At 30.4% G+C, this 20,089-nt stretch overlaps 1 protein-coding gene and 1 long non-coding RNA gene across 5 annotated transcripts in view; one reads left to right on the top strand and one right to left on the bottom strand.

Annotated features, from left to right (window-relative positions):
* LOC139426642 (uncharacterized) overlaps positions 1-20,089 on the bottom strand; it is a 116,436-nt gene that overhangs the window by 48,897 nt on the left and 47,450 nt on the right. The gene's annotated exons all lie outside the window — the stretch shown is intronic.
* The window catches only part of LOC107436509 (monocarboxylate transporter 12-like), a 34,348-nt gene continuing 14,562 nt past the window's right edge, over positions 304-20,089 (top strand). Inside the window, exon 1 of one of the 4 annotated variants that reach the window (XM_016048256.3) lies at positions 304-670. In XM_016048256.3, coding sequence (XP_015903742.2) covers positions 478-670 — 193 coding nt within the window. In that variant the 5' untranslated portion in view covers positions 304-477. Of the gene's footprint in view, positions 671-6,692; positions 7,125-13,958; positions 14,192-18,849; positions 19,213-20,089 lie in introns of those variants that run through there. The other 3 variants (XM_016048257.3, XM_043050335.2, XM_016048255.3) reach the window with 3 other exon arrangements.

The raw sequence follows: 20,089 nt of genomic DNA, 5'->3' as shown, positions 1-20,089 counted from the left end.
GAGACACACAGACAGACAATTTATTATTATGGATTATTCTCGACATTCACAAAGCTTCCAATGAAATGTTATATCAAAGACTTGGCAATGAAAAGGAAATTAAAGAAAAATATTAGCATAATAAATTTAAATAAACACTCAAAGTGTCTCCGGGAAAGGAACTCTATTTGCTAGACATGATAATCAATAAATCGGAAAAGAATATTATCTATAAATCTTAATCAGAAAATTTTATAGCTTTCATATTTTATGGCACACGCTGATGCTATCGTATAAAAGAGATATTGTTTCTAAAATTACTTACAACGGCAGTTTGAAAAAGTATAGATTGTTTTTGAAGCTTTGCATTTACTTTTGAAGATACTGAATTCAAACCTTTTTTAAATTATAATCGAAACTTAGTTAATATGATTAAAATTATTTTTTATTATGAAAGCAAGCAGTATGATTCCTAAGATATAATCTGTATTACGAAAAATGAAAACAGTTGGTTATAACAGTTTGAAAAGTTGGATAACTGTGATAGCTTGTTCGTTCATAGCTTTCTTTCTTTTATTACCAATGCGTGCAGCTGGATTATTTTTCGTGACACTTTTAAATGGTTATGACACAGACAGAGAGAAGGCCTCTGTGGCTATAGTCATTTATGGAATGTTCAGAACATTATTAGGTAAGTTTGAATAAAAAAAGTAATCATCTTAAGACTCCATATAAAGAAAAATAAACTACATGCTTTAGAAAAAAACTAGCTTTCCCTTATGTGGAGATTAAAAATTTTTTAAAACCACTTTATGAAATAAAACTCGTAAGTACAAATTTGACAAGAGCATTTTCTTGCACTAATTTCAAGTAGGACAAATTAATTTGAAAAATACAATTGAAAGATAAAATAAATATTAAAAATCTGAGAATATTAAAATTTTTCAAGTTACCATGTGCAGAGTAAACACGTTTCGGAAAGAATGAACTTCCCTTAGGCTATTGCATATTTTTTCAATTATTTGATGGAGAAAAATTCGTTGCTTTTGAAAGGCATACTTGTATTTTTCTGCTCATGGTATATTAAGAGCTTTAATAGATATTCATGTGTTTCGTACAAATTTTGTATTCTTGTAAAAAAAACCCCTAAAAAGTAAGTAATGTTGTATATGACCAAAAACAAAGAACGACAAATAACGTTTTGTATGGTAAGATACAAAGTGGCTCAAACTTCTATCTGCCGTTACCAATATATAGTGTGGCGTAACTACCACTACAAAAGTTAAACATCATTCAGTAGTATATAAAGCATGCTAACTTGATTCTATCACGAGGTACCTTTTGATAGATGACGGTAGGTATGGTCGATTAACATCCGCCTGTTTTTATTACATGTAACCTTAAATTATTTTATTTTAAATACATTAAAAGGTAATATATTGGATTAACTACTATTTCATTTCTGCTGCATAAAAGACAGGATTGGACTTCGTGATCAGGTCTAAACCTGCATTGGTGACTTTCGAACGTGATTTGCTCACGCAAGTAACGCCCACTTCGCAATCTCTTAACGGTTACGCCTACTTCGATGGATAGTCCACATTGAACGGTTGACTTGCTATTTGTGAATGCTTCATTCACTCTCCTGCGCTGTTGCTTCTCAGTCTCGTCTCAAACACACACACAACGTCGGCAAGCATACACTCGACTGCTAAAGGCAACACAGGAGCGACCACGTCTGTGAAGTTAATACACCTCTCACATTCAGCACTCAAAAAATCCGGTGACTCTCTCCCGGTCATTCACAAGTACATCAACTAGTGAGATCTGTTCATCGAATTATATCCCAGATAAAATTCTGGTGGGGGAGTACTGTGGCGTAACTACCACTACAAAAGTTAAACATCATTCAGTAGTATATAAAGCATGCTAACTTGATTCTATCACGAGGTAACTTTTGATAGATGACGGTTGGTATGGTCGATTAACATCCGCCCCCCTCAATAGTATTGCATTGAGAGTGATCATAATCGTTAAGATATGAACACGCAGTTCGGAAATTTTGTAAACAAACCGTTAGTTTTTATTTCTGTTCAATTTCGCGATGGGGATAATATTTTCGGTTGCTAATTTCAGTTTTTAAGTTGAAAGTTCTTATGACGACAAAGTTTTTTTTATAATTTTTTATTCATGTTTTATATCTGAGCGCCAGTTTTTTTACTGCACAGCGAATGGGCGTCTTTACTTACTCCGTTCAACTTAATCTGTGATTTCCTATTTTTACCCAATTAATGATTTATGAATAATATTTTTCTTAAAAAAAAACGTTGCATCATCATTCATTTTATAAAAAATGTATTCCTCAATTCTTTCGGTAAATTTTTATATATTTTTCAATATATGGCTCTCTGCAAATCTTATATAGCTCAGAGTTATACCTTCTTCTCCAAACGATATTGATTTCTACTTTACAAAGAATGGCGCGATTATTTTTTTTCTTTAGAAATGAATATTATGCCACTTTTAGCTTTTGCCAGAGTTCAGGTCTCAAATACTTAAATATTGGTCTGATGAATGTTTTTAATGAATATTTTTAATCGGTACAAGGATTTGTTTGCAAACGTTAGACGATTTTGAATCTATTTAGCTATGCTATTTTTAGCAGTAACTTAAAGAATCTAGAGCAATCTGATGTTGCATACATACTGTAGCATTTTTATTTCCATGAGAGCAGCGTTTTGAATTCTAACTCTATATAAGTGTAAGTATCTTTTACTTAAATCGATCTTGCGTGAGCGTTCTTACGTAAAAGTGTGTCGTGAGTCAAGATTTTACACTTTCAATTTGTTAACGTCATTTTAAAGCCCATGACTAAAGGTTTTGAAAATATTGCGACATGGAACAACGGAAAATGTGTAGATTCCATTATCTGCGAAAATAATTATCAGCTTGTATCTTTTTTTTTTAAATTATTGATAGAACTTTTACAAATTATTTAAATTATTGATACAAATTTTTAACATATTTCCTACATGTTTCTCATAGCACGAACCTCAATTTTATTTTTTTAAGTAATTGTAATCAAATTATTTTTCTTAAAATTAATATTTTTAAAATTGCTGTTATTCAAAAAGTTGCAAAACCATTAACAGTTTTTACACGCTATTGCCAGAAACAATTTTGCATTCAAATAGAGTATAGAGAAAAAAAGATAAGAAAGCTTATATCAAGGGCTTTTGAAATTTCAAACAATTTTGAATTACGATAGATTGCAGGGAAATTGCATGCGGATGTGAGTATAATAGGTTGTCTCGATTCTTATTGTATATATATATTTCGAATTTTAACTCCTAAAAAGTTTCGGTTTGGTACCCTGAACAAGATGCATAAAATATAATTTTTATTTGATTTTAAAGTACTCCACACCTGAAGCAAAATTTAAATTTTTAGTTGTGATTATTAAATTTCATATTTTTGATGAGATCTTCTATATTTTATAACTCCTGTCTTAGTAACAGTTTCGTTTTGAAACTCTTAATTTGGAATGAAAAAACAAATCCTACAATCCAGAATATTTTAAATTCTGCTCGATAAATACTGATGGCATGAAGATGCACAAAATTTGCTCAAATTTTTCACCAAATTTCGATCGACACTACAATTTTGCAGCTTAAAGACAAAAACGTTAGGAGTATCGTAAAAACCTAAGGAAGACTATTTCTACTTGGAGTCAATGTGTCTTTGAGCAGTTCTGATACAAAGCGTGATGTTCTATCTACAACTGCTAAACTTTTCGACCCTTTAGGTCTTGTGAATCGTGTGATGTTCAAGTCGAAAATCTTCATGCAGAAACTGTGGCGAATATAAAATTAATTAGACTGATTTTTTGCCGGAAAAAATACTGAAAGTGCTATCAGTCCTTAATTCTATTATAAAGTATAAATGACATCAAAATTCCTAGACGCGTCCAAAGTGAAAATTCAGAAATTATAGAAATACATGGCTTTGCCGCGGATGCTTCATAAAAATGTAATGGAGCAGCAGTTTACTGCTAAACAGAAAATTCGGATTCAGAAACTTTGTGAGTTTAATCACAAGTAAATCAAAAGTTGCCCTTCTAAAAATCTGACAATTCCTAGACTTGAATTCTGTGCTCCCGTCCTAGTGTCTAAACTTATAAGAAGAGTTATTATTGCCTTAAAGTTGAAGTTTATCTGAGGAGTTGAAGTTTATTTGTGGAGTCACTCCATGATAGTACTGTCATGGAATTAAAAAATAGGCATTATATTTAAAAACTTTTGTTCGAAACAGGACAGCTACAGTAAACATGCAACTATTCTGCAGTGGGGTCATGTGACATCTAAATTAAACCCGGCAAATATTCTTTTAAGAGGTGTAGAACCTAATAAAGTAATACATAGTAAGCTGTTGCTTAATGGTTTTGCCTCTCTTAATGTAAGGTTCGCATAAGTTTAATTTTATCACAATGCAGAAAAGTTTGACATTTATATAAAAAGAGGATGGCAACAGATTAGATACAGAAATAGAACGCATCGCTTTAAAATATGAGTCACTGTTTATTATTGTTTATTAAAATATTTTTTTAAAAATATCTTCTCGCCTCTTAATTATAATTCATTTAAACTAAATTCCTTGTCTATCAACCTTACCATACATGGCGCAGCCGTCTTTTTTAGAAAGAACCTTTCACTGTCTTCATCTTCAAGCATCGTCATTCTATCGATACATGTAAATGCTTTTGATGAAATTTTATCTGTTAACGAAGCAAAAAAGTATTCATCATTGAGAGCCCAGATAATCCTAACCTAATTTTGACAAAAAAAAAACATTTCACTGATGAAAATTTGATAATTGCAATTTGATTTCTACTTGCCAAACTTCTCGGTAACAGACGTCGCCAAAACAGATTCCTCTTGCTGCACTTTTCTTCTCCAAGATGTCAACAGACGTGAATACTGTCTTGTATGCCTTGAATAAGGAACGATTGACTCATTTATCTTTCGCCTAGTTAAAATCAGACTTGTATTTAAGAAATCTTTCGCTCAATGGAAATAAAAAATGACTTAATATCGCGTATAATTAATCATAATATACAAAGAACAGGTGATGGAAGTTTAAACAACATACAATTCCAATACTTCACATACAATCTCCAAATGTTAAAACAACAAAAACAATCGTTTTTCAAACGTCTATCCCAAATGGAACTATACCAATTTTTTGGAATTTCAGGACGATATCACAAAACGATTCTGAAGGGGAGAGAGAGAGAGATTATTTTATTATTTTTGTCTCCTTTAATTATGATTTTCTGTACAAACTTGTTATTTTTATTTCAATTACCGTTGATATTAAATTATTTAGATTTATAGTAACACGTTTTAACAGCATAACTAAAAACAAAATGAACACGTTATTTCAGTCAACCTAAAGGCTTGGTTTCTTAGGACAGGACCAAAGATTGTATAAGTGTAAAGATGGGAAACTCGCGAAAGTCGTAACAAAATTTGGCACAATGCCAGCGATTCGTGTACGGCGGAGAAGTTTGTGTCCAGGGGCACACTGCAGCGCATGCGCAATATCATCCTTAGTTTTGGAAGGAGAGTTTGGAGAGAGAAGCACTTGAGAAATCAATCAATGGCGGACGTTAATTTGACAATNACATCCAACAGCACATTGAAATCAGCCAAGATTTTGATTTTGACATTAAACATAGCTTCTTCATTAAACATAGCACTCTTCATTAATTTCAGCTATAATGTGTTTTTTATTGGACAAAGTCATTATTTCTTCTCCAAAACACTGGTCGACAATAACAAAATCAATACAAATTCAAAATAAATATTAATAAATATTTGTTTACGTTATTAACGCATGCGCAATGAGAGGTAATGTCTGCGTAGGACCGACAGCTCACGCTGAGCTAACAAAAAAGTATTTTTTTGGCGTCAGCTCTACGTCAACTTTCCGCTGACGCCCAGATAAGGCGCTAGTTCTAAGAAACCAGGCCTTGAGCTAACAAACCAGTATTTTGTTGGCGTCAGCGGGACGTTGACGTCCCGCTGACGTTGAGATAAGGCGCTTGTCCTAAACATTAAAGTGGTTACCTAGTTCACCTATGATACAACGATCACGTTGATCATTCAGATAGCCTATCATAATAAATAAAAAAAATCATTTAAGTATTACAGGACACACGCGCAATTAACATCTTTTTTGATTTGTGATAAAAAGGCTAACAAATATTATTGATGGCATCTTTAAAATATTTGACAACACAAAATCTTTTATAGTTTACATTAAAATAACAGCATCCGCTAAAGCACTGATGAAATTCTAGTTCTTAAATGTCTTTGTACAAAAAAATGGATTTAAAAAAAATTGAAAATTGGGCTTCGCAGTTTGTTTAGACTTAAATGCTCATTTGAATGTCGTATATTTCGAACTTACGGTTTACCCGGAATCCAGGATATATATATATATATAAACATTCATAAATCTGACAAAAAAATTATGTAAAAAAAAAAGGAATTTCCAATGATAAGAAAATTTAAAGAAATATATCAGCACATTGAGTTAAAATAAACACTATGGCTCACGCCGAGAGGAAAACGTTATTCTTATTATGCATGAAGATGAATAGGTCGTTTTCATAATATTTTATAGCCGTGTACAAGTTGGTGCAGTCGTAGAAGGAAAGTGTTTCTAAGATTACTCAGAACGATATTTTTAAAAAGCGTGTCGATAATTTTTTTTTTTGGAAGGTAAACTTTGTATTCGAACTTGACAATTCGACAGTTATTAAACTATCGTATTTAAAGATACTTCAGATTATAATTGAAATTTAGTTTATATGATAGGGATTTTTTTTTTATCACTGTGAAAGCTATACAATTTTTCCTATGATAGGATTTGATATAAATTACGAAAAATGAAAACAGTTGGTTATAACAGTTTGAGAAGTTGGATAGTTGTGATAGCTAGTGGAAGCATAAGAATGTTTACATCAGCTCCTCTGCGTTTAGCGGGATTACTCTTCGTAATTCTTATAAAAGAATTTGATGTAGACAGAGCTACAGCATCGGTGCCTATAGTCATTTTTGGTATATTGCGAACTCTTACAGGTAAGTTCATTGAGCATTACCCCTATAACTCTACATAATTTCATACACATGATATAGAAACAAACTAAATTTCCAATTTGTTTAATCATAAATTTTAAAAAATTTTCAGATTATTCAAGCTTTAAAGAAATACTCTTCAAATGATATGAATTCTTTTGCTTAAGATCTAAACTATAGGTTTCCGTTGATAACGCTAACAATCCCCATGGAAAGCTTTGAAGACTTAAAGGTAGAAATAGGACAGTCTAGAGCAGCGATGGGCAAACTACGGCCAGCGGGCCAACTGTGGCCCTCCGGAAGGTTTTATCCTGCCCGCGGATAGAATTTTGACTTGCCTATCCGTATCAAATATAAACAATATGCATCAATTTTCTTGTCGACATTTTTTAAAGCTATTTCTCTTCTTTCTTTTTTAACAAAGTACTGATGACCTTTTTACTTTCTCTATTTTTTTCTACAAAACATAAATTAAAGGAAATAGTTAGCGCATACAACTTCAATTGATAAAATGATGAAAGCAGAAATTTCTTATAGAATAGCCGTAGATTGGCTCCAACTAGCGTTTATCTTTCTTGAGGAGCAGACTTATGGAATCTAATACAGGGGAATTGTACTTCACGTGAGGAAGACTGCTCATTTTAAGCTCCAACGAGCGGACAATCTAACAATCATCTGAAGCAATTGTTTCTAAATATGCCAAAGTTTGAGTTTTACAGATCATCACCAAAAGCTCGTTTCCAAAATTTAATATTTCATGCCCAGAAAATCAGTGCTATGTTTGCTTTATCTTATATACGTGAACAAGAGTTTTCATCTATCAACCTTAGGAAAAATCATTTCAGATGTAGACTAACAGACAAGCATTTAGCCTCGTTCCTTAAAATAAGCACATCTCACTTCGAACCTCAATATAAGGAACTTTTAAAAATGAAATCGCAGTTCCATTCATCTCATTAAATATTTAAATTGAAACTTGTATATCGTTTTTTTTCCTTTTAAATTTGAAGTTTTTACTTGGTCTACCAAACATTTGTTTCCCGATTTTTTGCCCTCGATCAAAAAAGTTTGCCCCTACCTGGTCTAGAGCAATGGTAACCAAATAGTGCTCCGTGGCAGGATCACCGGGTTTCCGAGATTTTAAATTTTTTCAATCAGCAATGATTCTTGAAAACTGTAATTGAATTTATGTCAAAACAATAAACCATATAATTTCGTTAAAAATTTGGTTATTTTCATGAAATTATTTAAGTAAAATGCCAGAAAAAAATGATTAAAAAAAATAGCATTAGTATTTCTTGTCAGCCTTTTAAGTTCAAAATAAAATAACCAAATTCAAGAATAGCGAATTATGTATCTCTAATAACTATTCTCAACGCTTACTAGAGTTTTTTTTTCTTTCGAAAATCATAATTCAACTAATTTAATTACTTTCAACTAATGTATAAACCAAAAAGAAATTCAAAACTAGACTAGATATCACTTCAGGTCTGTTAATTCAACAATTTGACATAAAACCTAATATTTCAAAAGTTTTATTAATAAAATGACTCTAGAAAAAAATTAGATTCTTCACAATGAATTCAATTACTCTGGCGTATTATTTATTTATATGAAATTTGAATTAAAAAAAATAATAAAAGTGCTGAGCTGCGTGTTCTTTTAACGCTTAATGAATACTTTTACTGTTCAGATCATTGTAACTTGCTGTTTTTTTTAGAAGTTTCTAATTTCTTCAAGTAATTTTTTTTCTATAGCGCTTAGTTCGATTTGATAAATATACATTATTTAAAAAAGCAATATTGTGATTGGAATAACATTTGGTTTCAAATGTTTTTTTGAAGGGAAGAGGAATTAAAGATTCATTTCACAAAAGAATCTTCTTTATCAAAATGTTAAAAGTATATCCATGATATTAAATACGCCTTCTCTTTTTTTCCTTCGTTTTACATTTTTGTACCCAAACTTTTAATAAATATTACTCTTTTAGAAAACAATGATTGCCATTAACCCTTTTTCTATAGCGCTTAGTTCGATTTGATAAATTTACATTTTTAAAAAAAGCAAATTCTGATTGGAATAACATTTGGTTTCAAATGTTTTTTTGAAGGGAAGAGGAATTAAAGATTCATTTCACAAAATAATCTTCTTTATCAAAATGTTAAAAGCATATCCATGATATTAAATACGCCTTCTCTTTTTTTCCTTCGTTTTAAATTTTTGTACCCAAACTTTTAATAAATATTGCTCTTTTAATAAATATTGCTAAAAACCAAAGGAAAAAGGGTTAATGGTAATGATTACCATTAACCCTTTTTCCTTTGGTTTTTTGAACCAGTTTTTACATGTTGCAACTACGCATATATTGGGTGACATAATTATTTTTATATTTCGGAAAGCCATAAAAGGAATTTTTTTTAATAATAAATTATTGCAAAAATGACGAACCTACTCAATCACGAAAGTTACTAAAAAGCATTTATTTTCGAAAAATTAATCATATTTAAAATAAATCGTAAAAATACTTAACACCTGAAATTAAAAAGCATTTGAAGGGTATCATTATCATAGTGAAAAAAGAACTAACCCGGCAATAGAATCTTGCAATAACATTGAGTAAGAATAACAGTACATGTGATGTATTTCTTCTGCGTTTTTAGTCTCTTCTACTGTCCTGATTGATTATATATTTTCTCCAATAAAAAGACGTATCTCCAACTCCTCTCTTTTCGTTAAAGTATAGTTATAATATTCACATTGAAAATATGAAGGTGAACTAAACTTTCATTTCAATATTTTTTCAAAGTACTTCAATCACACTTTTTTTAAATTTCAGAAAAAGAATTTTACAAAATGCATTTGAAAAGTAACTTGTACTCGAACAAATTATAAGATATAATATAAATTTGAGACTTAAATTTGCTAATGATTTGAATAACAGCAAATGATATGATAGCTTAAAAGTTTTCTGAGCATGTGGTGTCATAAATTCTGTTTCCTAAAAAGGGAAAAATACACATCGGGCAGAGCTTACTGTTTAATAACTTTGATATTAAACTCTAATACCTATCTCTTAACGAACCAAAATCCCTGAATCATCTATTTGGGATTATGAACTTCGATAAATGAAAAGTTTAATGAAAACTTTGCTTAAGTTAACTGGTAATAACTCAACTTTTAATTTGATTCAGCTGAAAAAAATTGTGTTTTGGACCTATCTCCATTTCTAATTGGAACTGCTATACAAATATAAGTAGTGTAATATAAATAACACTAAATTCGTAATATATTGCATCGAAAACCAATTTTTCTGTAAATCATGAAAAGTTTTTAAACTTAAAGCTTTAATTAGTCCTTCTTTCCATAAAAAAGCATTGTACGATTAAAAATACAAGCTTTGAAATTGTTTAAATTAGATTTCTACAAATAAATTCTGTAGTATTCTTACTAAGATACTTACATCACATGGTATTATAAAATCATAAGTGTGTTAATTTGTCTTCGCTGCAAACATCGATCCAAACTGACACAGTCTTTAACAGAATTAAACACGACTTTCCTTTTTAGTGAAAACAAAATATTAAATTTATTTCTTAAAAGCTCAAAATATTTATTTTTCTCATATGTTGTAGAGTCAGCTTATAAAATATGACTGACTAAATTAGATCGAAAATATATTTGACTCAGTACTGAATGTACTGGGAACAGAATACTGATGATACATTTTAGGTTGATTACCGTCATGAACCACTCTTCCGTTTTACTCAAACTTGTATGTAAATTATTAATTAAAATATTTAATTGATTATTTTAATTGCATGGTGATTATTGGATTTTCAACGATGGAAATAGATTTAAGAACAAGTAGCCTTCATAAAAGTTGCTAAAACAATTCTTAATATAAATGTGTTGGTCAACAGGAATTTAAAAAAAAATTAACGGCATGATGGAAAAAATGCATCTTTTCAAACAAGTTAAGCAATAAAATAAATGGTTTTTTTTACCATGGGGAGTATTGAAAAAATTTTGTTTTGAAAAGTGGTCTGTGAACCAAAAAATGTTGGGAAACTATGATCTAAGACGTTAGAATAAATTTTAGCACTGAGTTTCAAAAATACAGATATTTTTTTTAAAATTAAAATATGAATTAAAATTATGTTAAAACAAAAACATTTGATGTACACAATATCAAAATGTATTAAATGAATTTAAATTTTTAAAGGAAATTCTAAAAATTTACTCTTATGAAATGTGTCCTGTTATTTTCACTCGAATTGAAAAAATTCTCTTTTTTAAAATACCGCGCATTTATTACAATTTTTCATATTTTTTTAGGAAAAATAAACCTGTTATTGTGTAGCTAAAACTAAAAATGAATAAAGTAAAATAAAACAGAGAGACCTTAAAAATAACGCATATTAATCACATATTAAATCATCACTTTAAAATTATCGTTCCTAGGGAATTAAATTGTAAACTTACGCTTGCAATATATGAAGTATTCCATAATGACCACCCATATTATCTATATATTTATCTCTTACTTGGCACCAAGCAGGTATTTCTAGATATAAATTGGCAACACTATAGTCAGCTATAATAAATCATTTTGCTAGGTTGTCGCGAGAAATAATTTAAGTAGTGTTAAATATTTAGTTATACGTTAAGTGCTTATAATCATTTGGTTAGGTAGTTTTAAATCATTAGTGTTAAAATTATACGTTAAGTATTTATTTAGAATAATTTTGTGTTCCTATAGAAATAATAGCTTAATTCCGAGGTAATTATTTAGTTTTAGTTTTTTTTCTTTATCCCTTCTAAAATGGCTGTGGAAATTTTAAACATAAACAGTACTGTTGCCGCATACTGTTACGCCAATCGTTGCTGATGAAGCTTTCATCTATATATTGCAATATACCTTATATATAAATATATATTATTCTATACTCAAATTTTATGGCTCGAGCGGTGCGTGAGGAAGTAGTGCAGCACGTGATGAAGCATTGAGATGAATTTTCTATCTTATCTTACGACGTAAATTGAAATGGAAATAATTTTAATACTTCTGCTGCTTACTATGCTGAAAAGTCCCGACTTATGGTGCTTCGTGTGACTTAATGGTGGCCTGACAGATTTTAAATTATTACTTTGACTATATCGCAGGCATTGCTGGAAAATAGTTAAAATTAAAATCTAAGTTCTTAAAGTGTGGGAAAAACCGTGAGCAATAGTTAGTTTAAAGGGGAAAAAAGGTTAAAAAAATGAAGTTGAAAAAAACTCCTTACCGTAGAGAGGAGTATTATTAACTTCATTTTTAGTAGTACAAGGAGTATTTCGAGGAGGAGATTTATTGAGGAATTATTATCAATGGTGATTAAAGCAAAAAAGAATTTTAAGAAAATTTAGAAATTTATTTAAATTCAGAGACTAGAATTTCTTCTTTTTTTTTTTTTTTTTTTTTTTTTTTTTTTTTTTTTTTTTTTTTTTTAAATTTTTTTTTTAGAAACTGCCTTCAATTTAATTGGCGAGTAAGCTATTTTTAAAGAAATTTAATCCCTCTTCGTGACATAAATTATGATTTTGATAAAATTATTTTACATGAAATCAGGATTTTAAATTAATGTGTGTAACATCAAGATGGTAAATAAATTTTAAAAAATAACACTTGTGAGGTTTTTTATTGAATATGTCCATTCCTTACGTACAGCAATGCTGATCTCACAATAAAGTCTTAATCTGTTTTTTGAGGTAGAAAAGGTTTTGTTACAGTAAATTTAAGGTTTAAGGGTGATACATTCAACTTGTCCCGTAAGGCAGATTTTTTTTGCCTCTGTGTTTTATGGAAGGGAGTGGTGAACTGTCTATTCTACAAAGCGCATTCCTGACCTACTGTCCGGAAATCAGGTTTAAGAGATTTGGCTCGCGGAACATCATTTAAATATCTTCAGCTTTAAGATGTTCCTCGAACAACTGTGTGTGGACGTGCGTTCTCATTCTTAAAAATATGGAAACCGACCATACGACAGAGAGTGAATCTTGACAATTTCACATTAACTTCTAAAATCTCATCCCGTTACTTCAGGCAGGTAAAGGTACCTTTTCAAAGATTTGCAGGTCTATGTGGTCGTCCACTATCACGCTTATCTAAAAGCCTTACACCTCAACCTCCAGAGTGGTCCATTTCCATGATGCTGGAGAGATGGAACAGGGTCGCTAGTTCTCTTCATACGTAAAAATGTAGAAAATCATTGATTAGACCAAATCGGGATTCATCAGTGAATAGAGCATGGACCCTCTGCATCTGTGTCTTACACCAACTCAGACAGGCTCTCTTGAGATGCCAGGAAAACTTCTTTAATTCTCTAAGGCCAATAATAACACGCACGCACAACAACGCGTATAACAACTCGCGTATTCACAGGTCTGGGATAGGCAAGGATACTTTAAAGCTGAAGATATTCAGAACTTGGAGTGGTAAGCCAGATCTCCAGATCTGCATATTTGAATGCCATAGATCATGTCTCTGATGTTTTTGGCAGAGTAGTAACAGTTTTCCACACCCTCTCAGAAATCTACGAGGCGGCAGATATGGATTAATTGAGGTTTTTGGAATGAGACTTAATGTCTCAAGATCTAATAAGAATTTCGTAAATTGAATCAGAGATTGTTATAAGATCGACATTGTCATCAGAGGAGATTACACTCCACATTGATTTCCCACAACTGCTTAAATTCGACAGTTTTAAAGATAACTTTCGTATTTAAAGATGATTCAGATTATAATTGAAATTTAGTTTATATGATAGGAATTATTTTTTTATTACTGTGAAAGCTATACAATTTTTCCTATGATAGGATTTGATATAAATTACGAAAAATGAAAACAGTTGGTTATAACAGATTGAGAAGTTGGATAGCTGTGATAGCTTGTGGAAGCATAACATTGATAATATCATTGCCTATGCGTTTAGCGGGATTATTCTTCGTAATTCTTATAAAAGAATATGGTATAGACAGAGCTACAGCTTCGGTGCCTATAGCCATTTTTGGTGTATTTCGATCTATTACAGGTAAGTTCATTGAGTTCATTTATCTCTAAAACTCGACACAGTTTCATACACATGATATAAAAACCACAAACTAAATTTTTGAGCTGTTTAATCATAAATGTTCAATTTTTTTAATACTGTTCATGCTTTAAAGAAATATTCTTGAAGCTGTATTAATTTATTTGCATAAAATCTAAACTTAAGGTTTCAGTTGTGGACGCTAACAATCTCCATGGAAGGCTTTTTAAGACTTACAGGAAAAGATAGGGTGTCTAGAGCAACGGTAACCAAATGGGGTTCCGTGGAAGGGCCACCGGGTTTCCGAGAATTTAATCTTTTTAAATCAGGAATGATTCTTGAAATTTGTAATTGTATGTATGCCAAAACAATTAAACATAGTTTCGTTAAAAATTTGGTTATTTTTATGAAATTATTTAATTAAACTGTCAGTAAAAAATGACAAAATTTATTTAAAAAAAATTGCAGCAGTATTTCTTGTCAACCTTTTAAGTTCAAAATAAAATGACCAAATTTAAAAATAGTGAACTACGTATGTTTCTCTAATAATTATTCTCAGCGTTTATAAGAGTTCCATACCTGCCAACTCTTCCGGATTTTCCGGAAGATTTTATTTTCATATTTAAAGTGGTAGCAATACTCAGGTTATTCCAATTAACTTTTTGAATTATAATGATAATTATAAATGAGTTTGACCACCACTACATATAAATAATTACAATAAATATATGAAAGCATAATAATCCTTGCGCAAGCGAATTTCAACGGGATCAAAATATAAATATATATTTGAGTCAGATTGTCTTTCGCTTATTGTTTTACAACCACTCTGAAAATCCATTCTCGGAAAGAGTGAAAGTTGGCAGGTATGGAGTTCTTCAAAAACCATAATTCAGCTTATTTTAATCATTTTAAATAATATATACATCAAAAACAAATTCAGATCTAGACTAGATACCACTTCAGGCCTGAGAATTCAACTGTTAGACATAATATCCTATTATTTCAAGAGTTTTATTGAATAAACGATTATTGAAAAGAGCTTCATTCTTCACATTACATACTTATAATCAACTGGTAGAAGAAATAGTTTTTAAATAATGATTAAAACTTGGGAAATAATCATTTCTTTTGTTTTCTAACGAAAAAACAACTAAAATTTTTAACTTTGCATACTTGATATGCAAGGAAAGCAGTTATTAGTATAGAATTTTATGGAATAAAAGACTATTACCCAATTTTATAATGAAAAATAAAACTGTCTCGTTTTGCTTGATGTCCACACAACTCATTTTTGAGACATAAAATATTGTGGTAATTTTTTTTTTCTGGTCTACAAAATAAAAACTATCATTTTTTAAAAAATTACTTTTAAATATTTTGCCTTTTATTCATCTTAAGCATCATATTACAATAATTAGGAATTTTTTAATAATTTGGGTATAAGTTATTTTACGTTCCGTCTTAGTTCGAATAGAATAACATACCTGCCAACTTGTAATCCCTTCCATTATAATTTTTCCCAGTGGTAGTAAAGTGGAATTAGAATTTCAATTGTAAGCAAAAAATACGTTGTATTTGAAAGAGTTTTAGCTGACAACCATGATAGTAATACATGTTTATATATATATGCTTACTTTTTTTAAGAATAGTGGTAATCAAAATCATTTTAAAATTAATCTTATAAAAGAAAAAAAATAGTATATATTTACTACCACTTTAAATATAAAAATAACATTATACGCCAAATGCGTAAAAGTTGGCGGATATGGAATAACGTTCGAGTATATAAAATGAAGTACACATTTTTCTAATTAAAATGTACATAGTTGTCCTCAAGAAGCTTTTCTATTCTAACTATTTTAAATAAGTTTTTGGAACAATACACATGCGTTGTATTAAAGCAAGTTATTATTGGTTCTTCTGATACTTCAGTACCTTAGGAATATAATGTAAATGAAGATTTCTCTGAAGATATAATTTAAATATTTTCATCATGACCAAAAATATTAACAGGTAAAAATTCTTCTCAAGATATTATGATTAGGGAATACTGAATAAGAACCTTTACTTGATTGTCAGTAAAATCTGCAGATGGCGTTGGTAGCGCCTTCAAAATAAAACTGAAGATTTTAATTCAGATAATACAATTCGATTTCATTAGAACTACAGAATGCAGAAAACTATTTTGCTTGAAATTTCAGTGAAATAAAATTAATTCAACGATATTTATGTTAGTTATTGTCAAAATAACACGTGTGAGATTTTTTTTTTTATTGGACATGGCCCTTCCTTACAGCAATGCTGATCTCACAATGAAGTCTTAAGCTATTTTTGCGGTTGAAAAAAGGTTTCGTTACAATAAATTTAAGGTTTTAGGGTGATACATTCAACTTCTCTCTTACGGCAATTTTTTTTCGCCTTTGTGATTTATGGAAGGGAGTGGTGAACTATCTACTCTACAAAGTACATTCTAGACATGGTCAGATTTGACTCATTTAATCATCATTTAAATATCTTCAGCTTCAAGGTCTTTCTAGAACAGCCCTGTGTGGGTGCGTACTCTCATTCTTTAAAATATATTGAAGACCGACAGTGAATCTTGACAATTTCACATTAAGCTCTAAAATCTCATTCTTTTACTTCAGGCAGGTAAAGGTACCTCTTTAAAGATGTGTAGGTCAATGTGGTCGTCCACTATCACGCTTATCTAAAAACCTAACACCTCCACCTCCAGAGTGGTTCATTTCCATGACGATGGAGAGATGGAACAGGGTCGCTAGTTCTCTTCATACGTAAACATGTCGAAAATCATTGATTAGACCAAATCGGAATTCATCAGTGAATAGAACATGGACCCTCTGCATCTGTGTCCTACACCAACTCAGACAGGCTCTCTTGCGATCTGGAAGTGTGCCAGGAAAACTTCTATAATTCTCTAAGGTAAAGGGCTGAGATCTTAGAACTCTTCATAAAATTGATCAGAGACACTATCGGACCCCAATAATAACACGCGTTCACAACAACGCGTATAACAACACGCTTACTCACAGGTCTGGGCTGGGCAAGGATACCTTGAAGATCAAGATATTCAGAACTTGGAGTGGTCAGCCGGATCTCCATATTTGAATACCAGAGATCATGTCTCTGATATTCTTGAAAGAGTATTTGCAGTTTTCCACTCCGTCTCAGAAATCTGCGGGGCTAAATACTGCATTAATGGAGGTCTGAGAAACAAGTGATTACACCAAATTCTCAAGATCTAATAAGAATTTCGTAAATCGCATTCAGAGTAAGAACAACATTGTCATCAGAGGAGATTACACTTCATATTGATTTCCCACAACTGTCACTTTGCTGTTTTAATTTTTGGACTATTTTGCTGAGATTGTCATTAATTCTTGATCTAGGATTCATTGCACCATCTTATTGTTATTATTGTTTTAATATGCTTTGATGCATTTTCATATAAAAGTTGACCTGATCTGGTTTGCCATGTCTTGAATTTTACGCAAATATGTGCTTGCAGTTTTCAATTAAAAAACTTTTTAAAGTGATTTTAAAAATAAATATACGATTTTTTAATTGTATTATTTCTTATTACATTTCTTATAATTAATTTTTTAAACCAAAATTACTTAACCTGTAGTTAAAGTTCTGAATTATTTAGGAATTTTTCATCAAACTAAGTAGTCAGCCATTCACTTTCCCCTACCTCCTTACGTTCTGTTTTAAAATACACTGTTTTAATTTATAAATTAAAGAATTTTGGTTCTTATCTCCTTTTGTCTAAGTGTTGCGGAAAATGAGTTTTCTTTAAAAAATTTTATGTTCTGAGATTGACGGTGATACCACACAATTTAAGAAATATAATATCAGAAAACTTTAAAGTTCATAATTATATTTTACAGTTCTCTGTATGAACTGTTTTAACTTTATAAATTATTTTAATTGTTTGTTGAATTTTTAACATGCGCAATTTGCACAAAAAGGAAGCTGGTAGAGCTTTTCACATGGTTGAAGATATTCCGAGTTTCCCAGGGGTTAACGATGCAATTTGGGAGTGCTGCAATAAAAAGAACTAGCAAGTTTTTCGAAATTTTATTCTAGATTCCTCTTTTATTCTAATTAAAGATTAAATTCATAAAGTTAATCTCGCATTTTAAGTTATAAATCAATTAATTCAATGCTTTAACTGTGATTTCCTTTGTTTACACATATCTTAAAAGGTACATAACTGATAATAAATGGTCCTTTTGTTTAGTAAATTTCCATTTTTTGAATCGTCAAGCAATCAATTGAATTCGAAAACAATAGAACGTATTTAAATTGTTTCTATATTTATCTAACACCATCCGATCATTTATTACTCGAATTGCAGCGAGTTTCGTGATTAAGTTAATATATTTTTTTTATTCATTATTAATGCAATAGTCAATACAATTTTGTACTGGAGAAGTAGTAATAAACAACGCATGCATGATAAAAATATGTGCATAATTCATATAAAAGAAACAACAGAACTTACGTGAGAATTTATTCCCATCGTAATAAAAAAAATTAGCATCACGAATAGAGTAATATTTCGTGGTTTGAGTATTTTATGGAAATTAGCAGGTGCCGTGTCAAGATTTGTATTTGTCTAACGTGTGAATCGATTTTTTTTTCTACTTAGTCATGAAAGCCAGAGTGAAGAGGCAGTGTTCAAACATTTTTTGTATTATATTTATAATTAATATTTTTGATTGGAAAAGTGGTAATTATTGTAAAAGTGGATCTACTTCCTCATGAAAACTAGATTATATATGTTAATTCAGTAATTATCACTAAAATGAAAACATTTGGATATAATAGTTTAACCAGTTGGTTAGTATTGGTAGCTTGTTTTATGGTAGGCTTTTTCGTTGCATTGCCCATGCGTTTAGCTGGAATATTCTATGTGATTCTTACAAATGGATTTCAAACAGAAAGATCAAAGGCATCTGTGCCTGTAGTCATATTTGGTATCTTGCGAACATTAACAGGTAAGTTTTAAAAAAAATTATTTCAATAAATTGCATTCTTCCCCTTGTATATGTTAATCTTTTCGGAATCAGGTCATCAGAAATAATTAATCGTGTTGACATTTAAGTCATAAGAAATCAAGCTAACGTCAGCAATAATAAAAAGCAGCACAACGAGATCAATTATAAAAGCAGATAACATTATTTGTAACATGTTTTGAAGTTGACTGATTTAGGCGAACATTTTGTGAAGTAGTGTTGGAAAACCGTTGAGGGAAAATAAACATACAATTTTCTAAGAAAAAGTGAACTACCCGTAGCAGGATAAGAAAGTGCAAAAGCTTAAATAATATAATATCTCACAAAATTTCCTGAATTTTCATAAGTTCTAATCCCATCGTATGAAAAATCATCTGAGCGCATAGAACTGTTAGAATCTTATGATTGCTTAAAAATGCTTTTAAAGCTTTCTGATATCTATATAAATGTAATTTCTTATAATAACTGGATCTTCAATTTTAACAGAAGGTACAGCATGGTTAAACCATTTTAAAGAAAACTAGAGTTATGAATAAGTGTATAAGGGTTTTAGTAGTTACGGTGCGGCTTCACACCAAAATACGTCATTTTCATTTTTATATTATTATGATAATCAGTGATAGATTTGTAAAAATTGAGATGATATTGTAGTGCTTGGTAACATTCCTAAAAAAACATGTGTAAGGCCATCTCCGAGTAACAGAATTATGCAACCAAAATGATGTGAGTATAACAGAATGAAACTTTGAATTAGATCCTTAGAAGAGCCTTTACTTATGGATGGTGAAATATCCCGAAATGCTGTCCCTTTTCGTTCTATACATAGCTAATCTTAATTTTGAGATACTATCAATAGTTT

This window comes from Parasteatoda tepidariorum, chromosome 10, assembly GCF_043381705.1.
Source record: "Parasteatoda tepidariorum isolate YZ-2023 chromosome 10, CAS_Ptep_4.0, whole genome shotgun sequence".
In the NCBI taxonomy this organism is placed as follows: domain Eukaryota; kingdom Metazoa; phylum Arthropoda; class Arachnida; order Araneae; family Theridiidae; genus Parasteatoda; species Parasteatoda tepidariorum.
This window is presented reverse-complemented; position numbering and strand designations above follow the sequence as displayed.